Source organism: Papaver somniferum, chromosome 8, assembly GCF_003573695.1.
Source record: "Papaver somniferum cultivar HN1 chromosome 8, ASM357369v1, whole genome shotgun sequence".
Classification (NCBI taxonomy): domain Eukaryota; kingdom Viridiplantae; phylum Streptophyta; class Magnoliopsida; order Ranunculales; family Papaveraceae; genus Papaver; species Papaver somniferum.
This window is the reverse complement of record NC_039365.1, coordinates 174,603,928-174,618,018: the sequence shown is the minus strand read 5'-3', so window position 1 is coordinate 174,618,018 and position 14,091 is coordinate 174,603,928. Positions and strand designations below refer to the sequence as shown.

The following is a 14,091-nucleotide window of genomic DNA, read 5'->3' as shown; positions in this document are numbered from 1 at the left end:
GGTATTGGTACATCCCCTGAATGCCCACTGTGTCACAATCATTTTGAAATTGAACTCCATCTTTTTTTCGAATGCCCTGTGGTTCAACCTATTTGGACTACGCTTGCATGCAGGTGGAATTATAGATTTCAGTTAGAACCTATAAGTCCGTCTTGGCTTATCCAATTATGTTCTACAAAATTTGTGGATACCAAAATATGGATCGCCACGTGGACATAGGGAAGACACGAAGATCCGTCCTGAAGATCCTACACGTGATACGAAAATCTTCGTCAGAGACTCATCAAATCAAGTCAGAGTCACCATTATTGACAAATTGACGAGGTAAAAACTATGTGCGAGATGGTGTTTCGTCAAGAGGTAAACTTTGCGAGGAACATGAGTTATGAAGGATCTATGGAGTACCCTACAAGGAAAGCCACGAAGTAGAAGAGGACGAAGAAAGATTACTTGGCAGAAAAGGCAAGTCGCGAAGTAGATAAATTATGGAGCAAGAAAAGAGACAGGTGGCCCGACAGACCCATGTGAGAATAGCAAAAGAAGGGGAAAAACTTTATGGAAAATGGTCCAGGTGAAGTATAAAGCACCTCCGCGAGAATGTTGCGAGGTAAAATGAGCTGTAACCCATTTGGGTTGATTAGCCTATAAATAGAGACCCTTGGGAAAGATTAAGGGGGGCAGATTTTAGTAGGTGGGAGTGCTAAGTCTAGAGTTAGATTAGGGTTTCCTTATATTGAAGAACTTGTATTTTTGTTAATTTGAATGATTCCATCAATAAAAATATTTGTGTTTATATTACTTAGTATGACTTAGATTTCGGTTACGATCACTTTGGGTGCACTACTGGGTTTCCAGTAGTTACATTTTGGCGTCCAGAAACAGGGAACTTAGATTGAAGATTCATTCTCATCTAAGGAGTAGAGAGAAATCGAAGTTGTAGGAGAAAGAGAGATCTTAGTGAGACATCCCATTTAAATACCAGGGTTTAAAGGATAGCCGGTAGTGAAACTAGGATAGATTGATGACTAGAACACCAGATCGAGCGGCACACATGATAGCGACGAGGAGGAGCAAACGATTGGAGGCTAAAAGAGGAGGAAGAATAGAAAGAGGAGGAAGAATGTAAAGAGGAGGAAGAATGGAAAGAGGAGGAACATCAGCTGCAGGAGAGAGACAACATGTGAACCAGCGGGAGAATGAGGAGGCCAACGATGATCGTTTTCGAGAGGGTTTTGTACATACTTCCGACTCGGAAACTGTTGCGGGAGAAGAGATGACTCGTGAGGAAGTAGAGGAGAACATTGGTGAAGAAGACATGACGTTGGAGAAGCTAAGGGAGACGCAATGTATTGAGAGGGAGCGAGACAGAGATTTAGCAGAGCAACATGCCCGATTGACGAGACAAAACGCCAGATTAGTGTTGTAGAATCTCCAGCTGAACGAGGAAATGACATCCGAAGTCACGGATTCAGAGGTGGACACGACATCATCGGAGGTAAGGGAGTTACGACGATAAAGATACACCTGTGAGGATGACGGAGGAGAGAAAATAAAACGGCGGCGAAGAGAAAGCAGTGAAGAAAGAGAGTTGAGGAATGCACTGGAAATATCAAGATGGGAAGATCAAAGGTGGAGGTACGAAGAAGAGCGGAGGCACGAGGAAAATTAGAAGAGAAGAGAAGATGAAATACGGCGTGAATCCAATTAGAAGGATGAGGAGGAAAGGAGACGCGGTGAAGGAAGGCTCAGTGTGATGAGAAGAGACCGTTGGGAAAGAAACGAGGGAACCTGAACCAGGAAGTCTTGGATGAACTACGAGATATAAGAACACTGATAAATAATTCACGAAGAGTCAGTAGAGTACACCTGGCGGAGGAAATAGAAGAGGCAGATAAATATCCATTTACCTATGAGATAATGAACGCGGACATCCCAGAGAAATGCGTGCTACCAACGCTACCGAGCATATTCAGTGGGTCTGAAAGTGTTGTGAAACATTTGAAACAGTACACACTATCTTTGATGTAATGAGGGAGAAATGATGCGGTACTTTTTCGATACTTCCCCGCGAGCTTTGCCGGGGAAGCGTTAGCTTGGTTTGATGGACTACCAGAAAGATAAATTTCGTCGTTCAAAGACTTACAAAACATATTTCTGACCACTTATATAATAAACAGCACGTTGAGTCCAGGAATTGAGACTCTCTTCAAATTGAGAAGGAGACCCACAGAAAGCCTGCAAGGATTGGTGACGACGTGGAGAATGGTATGCAGCGAGCTTGCAGGGAGAATTGACGAGAAAATTTTTGTCTTAGATTTCGTGAATGCTTTAATCCCAACTGATTTGTTATACACTCAAATATTCATTATCCGAAACTCTCTGACGATGAATGAATTGAGAGAGTACCAAGAGCATACATAGCCTTGGAAGAAAAGCAGAGGCAAGTTAGCGAAATGACATTGGTTCCAGCGAAAGAAGGAAGTTCAAGGATATTACCAAGGGAAGTGCATGTCGTGGAGAATGACCCAAATCCTGAGAAGGGAGAACCTTCGGCTCCGATCCTAGCGAAGCTTGTAGTTGTATCAAGTGGAGATCAAGAATGGATCGATCAACAAAGGTACGAGGAGTCAAGACGAAAAAATTACGATCCACGAAGTTACAATGCAGGTTATCAACAAAGGAATAACCATGGACCTAGATTTGGAGAGCGGAGACCAAATACACCAGATTTTGAGGATTTTAAGCTCCCTAGGCTTAACACGACCGTGGAAAAGATATGGGAGGCAATAGTATTGACAAAGGAGATCCTTCCACCACCCAATTTGGGAAGAGAGCCACCCCCAGGGACCAGGAGTCATGAGTTCTTCAAATATCATTATTTTCATGGGAATCATACGAAGGACTGTCGAAACATTTGACGGATTATACTTCGTTTGATAGAGTAGGGAAAACTCGCACATTTTCAGGAAGGCTATGTACCACCGCCACCACCTCGTGACAATTAGCAGACATACCGAATTGAAATAGATCGTGGAACACAACATCCGAATTGTAATATGATAATACATGCAGCGAAGTGCATCCAAAATTTCCATGACAACATACTTAAAAGAGTAAATAAGAGGGATTTCGAGGGAAATGAAATATTCAGCGTTACAACATAAGAACCATTAGAGGAATGGAGAAAAGGGAGATAACGTTCTCATCGAAGGATGCACCCGAAGGAGGAAGTTCCCACACGAACCCCTTGGTTGTAACCTTGAATTTTGGGAAGTACTCAAAGTGGGGAGAAGATCAAGACGAAAAGAAGAAAATTTGGGAAATTGACAGAATCTTGGTAGATACAGGGAGCTCGGTCGATATACTCTTTTACCATGCCTTCAGAACCGTGGGGTACAAAGACTCTGATTTCGTACCATCGACGTACAACATATATGGGTTTAATGGAGTTGCATCTAAGCCGAAAGGAGAATTAGTGGTAAAAAAAATTGTTGGAGAGATGGAAACGAAAGTCACAGTCTGCGTGATAGACATAGACTCACCTTACAATGCTCTCATAGGGAGATCCTGGATACATGGGGTAAAAGTGATTGCGTCTACATATCATCAAGCAATACGATTTCCTATGTCAAGTGGAACTGGTGAGATAAAAGGAGATATCTTAGATGCACAAGATTGCATTAGGAAGGATGTCAATAACTATGAGGAGAAACAAAGAAAGAAAATCGAACAAAGGAAGAAGGCATGCGAAGAAAGAAGAGCTGAGCAACTGATGGTAAATACAAACGGGACATGTGAAGAGTTAAGCGCGACACCAAGAGACTTAGACGAGGAGGCAGAAAAGACAAGTGATGGCGATAAAGAGCGCGAGATGACTCCAGAAAAGGGAGGTCAAGCCGAGATAAAGCAAAGTGGAAAGGTAAGGAAAGGAAAAACGACTGAAGACGGCGAGGCATCGAGAAGTGAGAAAGAAGCCGGTAAAGAAAAACAAACCCCGAGAGGAGGAGTAAAGGCGAACACTTTTAAGCGTAAGAAGGCGTTGAAACGAGAGGCCGATGAGAATGTTGAATTGTGTGATAAAGACAATAAGGCTAACGAAGAAGAAGAAATGGAGCGATTGAAGGAAGAACTCTACCAAGAGAGAAGGAAGAAGGAAAAATTAGTGAAGGAATGCAGGTTGGAAAGACAAAATGAGAAACTTATAATTAAGAATAACATTTAAAAAGGAAGCAAGAGGGGAGTAGTACACAAAGAGGAGATTATGCTCCAAAAAAGGTAGCTGAAGGATGTCGCGACTACCGGCGAGATAGTAAGGGACGAGGGGAACAAAACGAATGAGAAAACTTAAAAGAGAGCTATAGAGAATAGCAGGAGAGAATTCAGAGAAAGATAATATCTAATGCAACAATCAATGAAGGCCGGCAGGAGAGGAAACAATACCCAAATAATAGAAAAGGCAACCGGGATGCAACCCAAACTAACAAACAAGTGTGCAAATAGAGAACCATGCAAACCAGAAGTAACAGCACTGCTCTCGTTAAGGCAAAGAGAAAATGAAAATCTGCGAAGTCTAGAGGCGAGATGGGACGCGATTTGCATGGATCTAAATGGGAGGATTTCAGAGGAAGATTTAGTGTGCTCATTTATGTATGCATTATCAACTAGGCATCCGTTATTCATGACGTTGTTTAAGATCAGAAACGAATTAAAGAGGTATCAGTCTCAGCACATTCGCATGGAGGAAGAACGCTGATAATGGAGGAAGAGTGATAGAAACCAGTTGAATGTACTTAATTCAATCTATCAATTAATAATGTCTCGAATTTCAAAAGGATAGCAATGAAAATTCTATGAATTTTGATAATTCGTATTATGAACATGAATTTCACAAGAGCAAGGTAAGACCTCACGTTAGAAGGCAAATAAGATTCATGAATAAACAGTTTCTAGGGAAACTTAAAACCTTCGCCTAGGAATGCTGAGAATCCACGGCATGCACCCTAGTTCGCATGAAAGTGCAAGAGGCAAGACCTAACGCATGTCGTGAACAACTCTCAGAGAGATAATCTAGGGACAATGATAAGACCTATCCTCTGAGGGTCCCTTTTTATGATGGACTTCAGTAAGGGGTGCAGAAATATGACCAAGGCATCGACGTATTCGGTTGAGCTGCGGGTGCTTGGGACGTCTGGAGCATTATCGGCCATGTCCGTTTGGCAAGTCTTGGCTACGATGCACTCGATCCCAAAGAAACCTCACTTAGGGTGTGTCTTTGTAACCCCAAGCTATATCGGCGAAGGAGATAAGAAGTCGCGAAAACAACTGACTATCGTAATTACTGGATGGGAGGAGACCAATATGCATGTTAGGGTTACCCTCCTTGAAGGGGAAATCAGGGGGAATATAAAGGGATGACACTCTCCAGATTAGGGAGCTGTGTGACCAAAAAAGACGGTAATGTCATGGGGCTAATGTTCATGGGAATAGGTAGGCCTGTCGCATTGTCGCGGAGAAAAATAAAATAAATGTTAAGACGAGGTAGATGGATTATTATTCGCAAGGGTAATAAGCGCCTGATACTTCGTCGAATTAAAATCCCTCAAAAGGGATGAGGCAAAATAAGACCTTAACTAGGAGGCGCAATAAGACCTCGTAAAGCCATAAGGTAAACGTAAATTCGTGCAACAAGGGATAAGCATGAAATTTGACTAATAATGCGACACTGTATTGATCAGCTAATGCTCAACAAGAACAAGAGGCAAGTATATACTTTTTAATTTATGTTCTTCTTTAGCATTATCCTCACAGTACTCAGCGTCTTTCCAAAGTATATACTTGGTACGAAGTTCGTCTAACGAAGGTAAAGGAACGAGATAGAGGTAAACTCAAAAACACAAAGAAGAGGTAAATACATTATTTACATACAAATAAGTCTGCCCCTAAGATTGAGAGTATTAAGCCGAAATAAAAGTTAAGATTACAAGAATATCAAAGTTCGAAAAAGTCATATGTCCTCAATCATCTCTTTCATAATCCTCGTCGGATTCTGTATCCTCGCAATCATCCTCTTCATGAACCTCGTCGATTTCAGTATCCTCGCCAATAGGGGATGACTCATGGACGGTAGGAATTAATTCTTTGGCAACGGGATCAGGCTCATCATCAGAAAATACTTCGAGATTCATAGGAACGCGAGGAATACCTTGGGAATCATAGAACTCGTTAAAGAGCGGGACCTTCTCGTCCTGGGCATTTATGTGAAGACGCTTTGCCATCAGGGTTGCGTCCTTCACCATCTGATCGAGATCCTCCTGCAGAAACTGGACATCCTCTTGGAGAGTGGGGACCTTATTAGAAAGATCGTCCTTCTCCTGTGATAGAAGAGAAACCTGATCCTTAAGCTCTTGCTCATGTTCTGAGGAATGATCGAATTAAACGGGTAAGTCATCATCAAGAGAAAGGCAGTGCCAAGGTAACAAAAAAAAGGAGACTCACGGTGAAGACCAGATGAGATTTTCCTCTCTTCTGCAAGTTGCTCCTCTAGATGGAGAATACGAGCTCTAGACTTTTTCATCAGTTCACGAGTTTCCCGAAGTTCCACGAGATGAGCCATACTGCGATGTTGTTCCTAAAAAGTAAAAAATCTACTTTAAAATTCCACGAAATACCATAAGGGGAAAATGAATGATTAGCTCAGACAAAGACTCACCAAACCCATTATGGCAGAATGTTGCTCAAGAGAAAGGTTCAAAGAAGCGTTCAAAATAAAAGATTGATCTTCAGCCAAAAAATCGTTAAAACTGAGAGAAACCAAAGACTCAGTAGCCTCAGACCTTAAGGAGGGATTTCTGCGAGTCGAAACAAAAATATCTCTTAAAAATTTAGGGTTAGGAAGAAGATCAGGCTCCTCCACTTCGTTTGCTTGATGACCCCCTCTAGACGAAATAGGTTCGGGAAAAGGAGCACTACTCGACGGGATAGTTTTGCCAGACGAACGAGGATACTGACGAGGAGAGCAACCAGTGCGAGGTAGTACTTAGGAATGGAATTGGATCAAGCTGTCCATATCCAAGACATGAAGACGACGCTGTGAAGTGAGAAAGGTGGGAGGATCGTCCTGAAATCCATGAAGTTAAGGGGTGAAGAGAGAAGAAGAAAGCAAGTTAAGGAAGAAAAGGATAACTAGGTAGTGGCGGAAGGAGCCCCAGAATGTTGGCGTTTCCTCAAATTCTTAGCAGGGCCATCCGTTGTTTGAGGCTCATTCTCCTGAAATTGGGAAGTCAGGAATCAACAAAAAAAACGACCAAAAGGAATGCCACGAGATACGAACCTGTGTTTGGACTGGTTTTTTAGAACGGTCTTTCAGCATACCAGGCGGGGGAAGAGGATACTGAGACAGAAACAGGGACGTTAGAAGACAATAAAATAAAGTCAATGAGACCAAAGAAAGATAAGACTAACCTCGTTGGGCATCTTATGCTAGCGAAATCGACCTGCGTCATACGCCGGGAGATGAGCATGTTGAGGGAGAGTACCAGTGCGAGCAGCCCCATTCTCGTCGAGACCCCACACCAGAGGACCTTCTGCTATTAAAGGGAACATCATCCAGTTCTCATCACTAGAAAAACGAAGATACTTATTTCGTTTCGTACCAACAGGATCAACATTTAAAAGAAGGGCCTTGGATGGGTCATCCAAAGTTTTGCGAGAAAGTTTGACGCCCCACTCCTGATAGGCTCTCGTGGTCATATCTTGGCCAGTGTAATTCGTAGAAAAGGATTCAATGTTGTAATCCACGGGAACAAAACTTTGCATCGAGAGCGGAATCTGGGAAGTATCGCCATTAGACATTCTGACAAATTCATTAGCAATACGGATGGCATTTCCACTCAACCGATAGACGCCTCGCTGAAGCTTGACTAGGATTTCATAAAAAAGAGGGTTATTCGGATCATACAGGGGAAAAGAAAAACCCTCTCTCAGTTGACCAGCGGTGATCAACATCTTGGTAGAAGACCAAGTTTCTGTTTGAATCCATCGGTAATTTAATCCATGAGCTTGGTTGCAGTAATAGGAGGAGAAACGGAGGAATCGATCGCCGGAGATAGAGAAATACCCAACTTATGAAGATCGGCTTTAAATTCCTCATAAGTTATGGATGTAGTAGGATTGGAAACTTTCTTGGGAGCCATTGGAGGAGAGCTAAACGAAACCTAAATTTACAGAAGGCATGAGAAGGAAGAAGAGAAGGTAAAGGTTATAAGGGACAGAGAAAAGGGATATTTATAGAGGTGACTGGTCAAATCAAGTTACACACGATCGAAGAATTCAAACTGGTGATCAGCGGTTACACGAGAAAAATACCACGTGGAAATCATTGAGGGGAAGGAGTGGCGGTTATCTAACTTCAGACGGTTCTTAATCTTCTTTCCCTACGATCGAGAAGAATAAGAAAAGGCAAAATGTGGATACCAAAATATGGATCGCCACGTGGACATAGGGAAGACACGAAGATCCGGCCTGAAGATCCTACACGTGACACGAAAATCTTCGTCAGAGACTCGTCAAATCAAGTCAGAGTCACCATTATTGACAAATTGACGAGGTAAAACTATGTGAGAGATAATGTTTTGTCAAGAGGTAAACTCTGCGAGGAACATGAGTTATGAAGGATCTATGGAGTACCCTACAAGGCAAGCCAAGAAGTAGAAGAGGACGAAGAAAGATTACTTGGTAGAAAAGGAAAGCCGCGAAGTAGATAAATTATGGAGCAAGAAAAGAGACAGGTGTCCCGACAGACCCATGTGAGAATAACGAAAGAAGGGGAAAAACTTTATGGAAAATGGTCCGGGCGAAGTATAAAGCACCTCCGGGAGAATGTTGCGAGGTAAAATGAGCTGTAACCCATTAGGGTTGATTAGCCTATAAATAGAGACCTTTGGGAAATATTAAGGGGGGACATAGTTTAGTAGAGTGGAAGTGCTAAGTCTAGAGTGATATTAGGGTTTCCTTGTATCGAAGAACTTGTATCTTTGTTACTTTGAATGATTTCATCAATAAAAATATTTGTGTTTATATTACTTAGTGTGACTTAGATTTTGGTTACGATCACTTTAAGTGTACTACTGGGTTTCCAGTAGTTACAAAATTGTCTTTCAATTGACTGCAGGGAGTAACTTTAATTCCGTTTCTTTTGTGGCATATTTGGCTTGCTCGTAATGAACTTGTTTTTAATCCAACTCCTTTTAGGAGTCTTTTTGTGTTAGGGAAGGCATATCGTGATGTCGAGGAGTATCAATTTAGCATGCCATATCGCGAATGTTCTAGTACTAAACAACAAATGCTAATCTCTTGGAAACCACAACAGCTCCTTCTATTAGACTTAACTCTGATGGTGCTGCTTCTTCTCTTGCAGGAGCAGGGATCGGAGGAGTTTTGCGAGACTTTGGAGGTCAGTTCTTAGTTTGTTTTGCGAGCCACATATATCATAAAGGCAACACCGTTGCAGAAATTTGGGCAATTAGGCAAGGTCTTCTTTTGGCTATTCAACTCGGCTACTCTTTTGTGGAGGTTGAGACTGACTCCGCTTATGCTATTCAACTCATTCGTAAGTTAGTTCCCATCCCATGGTATCTCAAACATTTGGTTGAGGATATCCATTTTTTGGTGAAGTTAATTGGCAATGTTTTGTTTACACATATGTATAGAGAAGTGAACTGTGTGGTGGATTTTTTGGCTAAGAAAACAACTCAATGTAACATGAATGATGTCTGGATTTCTACTCCGATCCAGATTTCATCATTGCTAAGCTTTTTGCTGATACTCGGGAGAGGGCCTACCCCCGTTTTGTTAGGCCCTGGTTTTTTGATAGTTATGCAGTTTACCAAAGAAAAAAATGTGTGAACAAAGTAGTTAGAATCCTAGTTAGCAATTCGTAGTTCGGAGAACGTACGAAACGTGGTATGTACGAGTATTATTCGGATTTATGAATATCAAATTCGGTCAAAAATCCGGTCAACGGTTCGTGATACGGCAGTAATCCGGAAAGGAATACGTACGTGTATAATTCGTTTTAAAGATATCAATTCGTCTTTGAAAGTTCGGCATATAGGTAATTAATATGAAATACATTTTTGAGGCTATATGGTATGATTTATGCACAGAAAATGTATATATTGATAATACAACAGTTATAATCACCAAACAGCGAGCAGCCCGGTGGTTGGAGTATTCTTCAGAATTAGAGCTGGCAAACAAGCCAAAACCCGCGGGTTAACCCGTGCCCGGCCCGTGAAAACCCGATCTCGGCTCGGCTTGTTTTGAAACAAGCCGGGTTCGGATTGTAGAAATGTCGGCTTGTGAGTAAACGGGTTAACCCGTCCCGTCCCGTGAACCCGCAGGTTCAACCCGTAAACCCGTGACTGAGCTATCTTCACCTATAAAAGACACGGATAGGTTTCTAAACAGAGCAAAAGTTTGCAACTAGTTCGTATAAATGATGCATAAGTTTAGCAACCAACTACCAATACTTCTATACAAGTACACAATCCCAGATACAACAAAAGGTATCCAGATGTTTTATTTGTTAAGAACATCTATAAATGGATAAATACATGAATACAAAGAAAGACCGTAAACTCGGAGTTGAAAAAGATTCGATACCCTTATAATGACTTGCATATACAGACATTTTCTTGGCAATTAGTAGGTGCAATATGCACATTAGTCAACAGTTATGGTTCATGGCTTTTTTTAAAGTCCATGTGTTTGTGTTCAACAAAAACAAAAACCATTAGTATGCCCAATTAATATATTAAACTTTCTATTAAAGTAACAATAATTGAGAAATTTGGTAACTAAAATCCACTTTAGTTCTTCGAAAAGACGAAACGATAAAGATTAGGAGAAAGAAGTACTGTATTTTTCTTTTTTGCTGTCTCTTCTCTTGGGTTAGTTTGGTGGGCATTGATCAGATTGAAAACCTCCTATAAATACACGTTATCACTGCGTATATTCAACACAAACTCACAAACACTTATTGTCATCCGCTTCATTTGTAGGTGCACCACAAAAAGAAGAAAGCAATGGCTTCCTCTTCCAAAGTACTAGCCCTCTTTATTGTGATACTGTTTATAGGAAGTTCTAATGCTAAATTCTCAGTAAATTATTACTCCAAAGTCCAAATCATGTAAGCATATTTTCTCTACTGTGAAATCTGTTGTTAGCGCAGCGGTATTCAAAGAACGAAGAATGGGTGCTTCTCTTCTCCGCTTGCATTTTCATGACTGCTTTGTCAATGTAATTTTCTTCTTTACGCTATTTAACTTTTCCTTTTGCCAGTGGATTTCTCAAATTTATTCATGGATTGACAGCTTTGGTATTATTGATTATCTCGTGTACTTTATCAGGGATGTGATGGTTCAATTCTGCTCGATGACGCATCAAATTTCACAGGGGAGCAAAACGCGAATCCTAATCAGAATTCTGTGAGGGGGTTCAATGTTATTGATGATATAAAGACTGCAGTAGAGAAGGTGTGCCCAGGGGTAGTGTCATGTGCAGATATCCTGACAATGGCTGCTCGAGAATCTGTTGTACTCGTAAGTAGTACTCTGATCAGCTTTATGTTCTCATTACGAAGAAGAAAATAATAGATGTTGCCAATTCTTCCTATTGGCATGCCAAAGTATAATGAACACAGAGCAAAAGTGAATAGCTTAATCGAGGTTGTGCAACCGATTGAGTTCAACCCTTGGCTGTATGGACAAGAAAAGATGGCTTAATTAGCAACCCTTGTCAGTTCTGAAACGGGTGGGCTAACGTGTGAACCCGAGGGTTCAACCCTTACGGGCATGGGTTGAAGAAATGATAACCCGTGAAGAATTTCAACCCGCGGATTTCAACCCGTATTAACCCGAACCCGTGTAACCCGTAACGGGCAAGCCCCGATCCGCCCGTTTGCCAGCTCTATTCAGAATGCATAGGACGTGGGTTCAATTCACATTGCGCCCATAATTTTTAAAAGCTCTTTAGAAAGGAAGGAAACGGGCTGAAACAGTGAGAACCGGACTGACTCAGTCCAAGTCGAGCCAATGACACGAACAGACAACTGTCCGAATTGCATCAGCCTATAAATCGCGTCCTCGTATAATTCGCGACTAATTCGGATTTCCCGTAAAGTACACGTACTTGGTTCGGAGTTGGAGTGGGACGTCCGTATTGTTCGGTCCCGATCAAAACGTGAAAATTCGCGAATCTGTCGCCGAATTCCTAACTAGGGTTAGAATTGCATTATGGTGCCAACAGACATCCATGCAAGAACCCAGGTATTTAACAATTCTAAATTCCAAGTAGTACTCCCTCCCCTTCTTGCTTAGTCTAGGTTAACGATAATACTAAAATCTGGGCTTTGATGAAAAATATTGAATAAAAAAAAATACACAAACTCATTAATTAAATTTCTAACTCTTAAATCGTTAAATTAATAAAAATATAAAGCAAGCACCTCGCTATAATTTAAACCGAAAACCTTGTATACTAGAAATCAAAATCTATCCTATCAAAATTAAAACTCAATAGCAAAAGAATATATAAATCAATAAACTAAAATCTCTTTATGAAATTGACCTAATATTTGCATTCTAAATATTTTATTTACCTTCGTATATCATGTACCGTTTTCTTCTACTTGCCTTCGGTTCTTAATCCTCAATGACCCCCATCTGTTGTGGTATTCAACGTCTACAAATAGCAAAGCAAAGCCTATCCTCTTCGACATCACGAAAAACCCATATTTGAATAGTAACACCTTCTTCCAAGTCCTTATTAGCATGTACTAATTGATTCCAACCACTAGTAAGAACCATAAGACTACCCCAATCCTTGAATATCATATGGAATTTTTGTAATCGATTATCCAATACTTTAACATTAATCCCATTTGCAAAATTCTCTCCCTCCTTCAACAATGATGGTAGTATCTCCTCGGTAACAAATCTTCTATTCAAACTTAATCTTGCTTGACTATCAATAACATCGCCCATGTACAATTTCTTAGTAGTCGAGACTATTGGATACGGCTGTGCTATTTTATTAATTTTTTGCTCCATTAGATCTATATCAAGAATATTATTACCAAAAAGCTCAACTTCTTGCAATGGAATAAACGGTGCGGAGGAGAGACTGGTCTCATACCTGAATTGTGATCAATTATGGTTTCTTTCAAGTAGTTTGGAAAGAGTTTTATAGAAACCCAAGGTTAAGTTCACAATACCTTCTTTTTCATGATATACAAGATACAACACCCTTCTATTGTTAAAGATGAAATTCTGTTAGCACGTCTTCTTGAAACTGACAACACTTAGGCCTACATAATACACAATATACCTTTTTTTGTTATTCTGACCGGTAAAGATACACAATACACAATATACCATCGTAAAAAAAAATCAAATAAAAATCAAATACGATTCAAATGAACCGCAGACGGTTAACCATACTGGCAACACTTGCGGGTAATATGGTGGCTATACATATTCTAATATGCATGATAGTGGTGGAATTGAAATTTTTTTATCTAAACGGGAAACATCGGTCATCAACTCCACAAAAGCATATATGTTTGTGCTCAATATTCAAAAGTAAGACCCCAACCCCAACACTGAAGACAAAACTAGCGTACCTACAAAATATGTATCCTAAAAAGCCACACTCTTCTTCAGTTGCAACAGTTTAAGATCCAGAATTTTCTTATCATCATATCAGAACTTTTGATTAAACTTGATCCGTCTCTTACGAAGCACCATGGAGTGACTCTTGGCCCAGTTTCTGAACTGGTCATCCACCTTTTCCAAGTTCTTGTTATAAACTTTAACATCCCTTTCTAAGATCTTAACTCTTATTTAAAAGTCACCCGTACTCCCCGGACGAAATCCACTGGTAATCTCAATCTGCTACTCACATCAGATTGTGTTAGTACCATTTTCCGCCCTTAAGTTGATTTCCTCCTTCAATTACAAATCTTGCCAGTGAAACATTGGGAGAAACGCATACCTCGTCTACCATCCCCGCCAACAATTGGGAAGCTGAAAT

At 40.8% G+C, this 14,091-nt stretch overlaps 2 protein-coding genes across 2 annotated transcripts; one reads left to right on the top strand and one right to left on the bottom strand.

Moving 5' to 3' along the window:
* Positions 1 to 11,199: 11,199 nt before the first annotated feature.
* On the top strand, positions 11,200 to 11,659 carry LOC113302538 (peroxidase P7-like). The gene is made up of 2 exons (XM_026551461.1): positions 11,200 to 11,298; positions 11,409 to 11,659. The coding sequence occupies exons 1-2, from the start codon at positions 11,251 to 11,253 to the stop codon at positions 11,649 to 11,651; spliced, it is 291 nt and encodes a 96-aa protein (XP_026407246.1). The 5' UTR covers positions 11,200 to 11,250; the 3' UTR covers positions 11,652 to 11,659.
* A 1,075-nt stretch (positions 11,660 to 12,734) lies between these two features.
* On the bottom strand, positions 12,735 to 13,109 carry LOC113306492 (putative B3 domain-containing protein At4g03170). The gene has a single exon (XM_026555420.1). The coding sequence runs from the start codon at positions 13,107 to 13,109 to the stop codon at positions 12,735 to 12,737; it is 375 nt and encodes a 124-aa protein (XP_026411205.1).
* Positions 13,110 to 14,091: the final 982 nt, after the last annotated feature.

Excerpts from the sequence above, each read along its gene's own strand:
- LOC113306492 (XM_026555420.1), bottom strand. The coding sequence starts at position 13,109 with ATGGAGCAAAAAATTAATAAAATAGCACAGCCGTATCCAATAGTCTCG.
- LOC113302538 (XM_026551461.1), top strand. The coding sequence starts at position 11,251 with ATGGGTGCTTCTCTTCTCCGCTTGCATTTTCATGACTGCTTTGTCAAT. Across the intron at positions 11,299-11,408 it reads TTCATGACTGCTTTGTCAAT|GGATGTGATGGTTCAATTCT; the intron begins GTAATTTTCTTC and ends GTACTTTATCAG.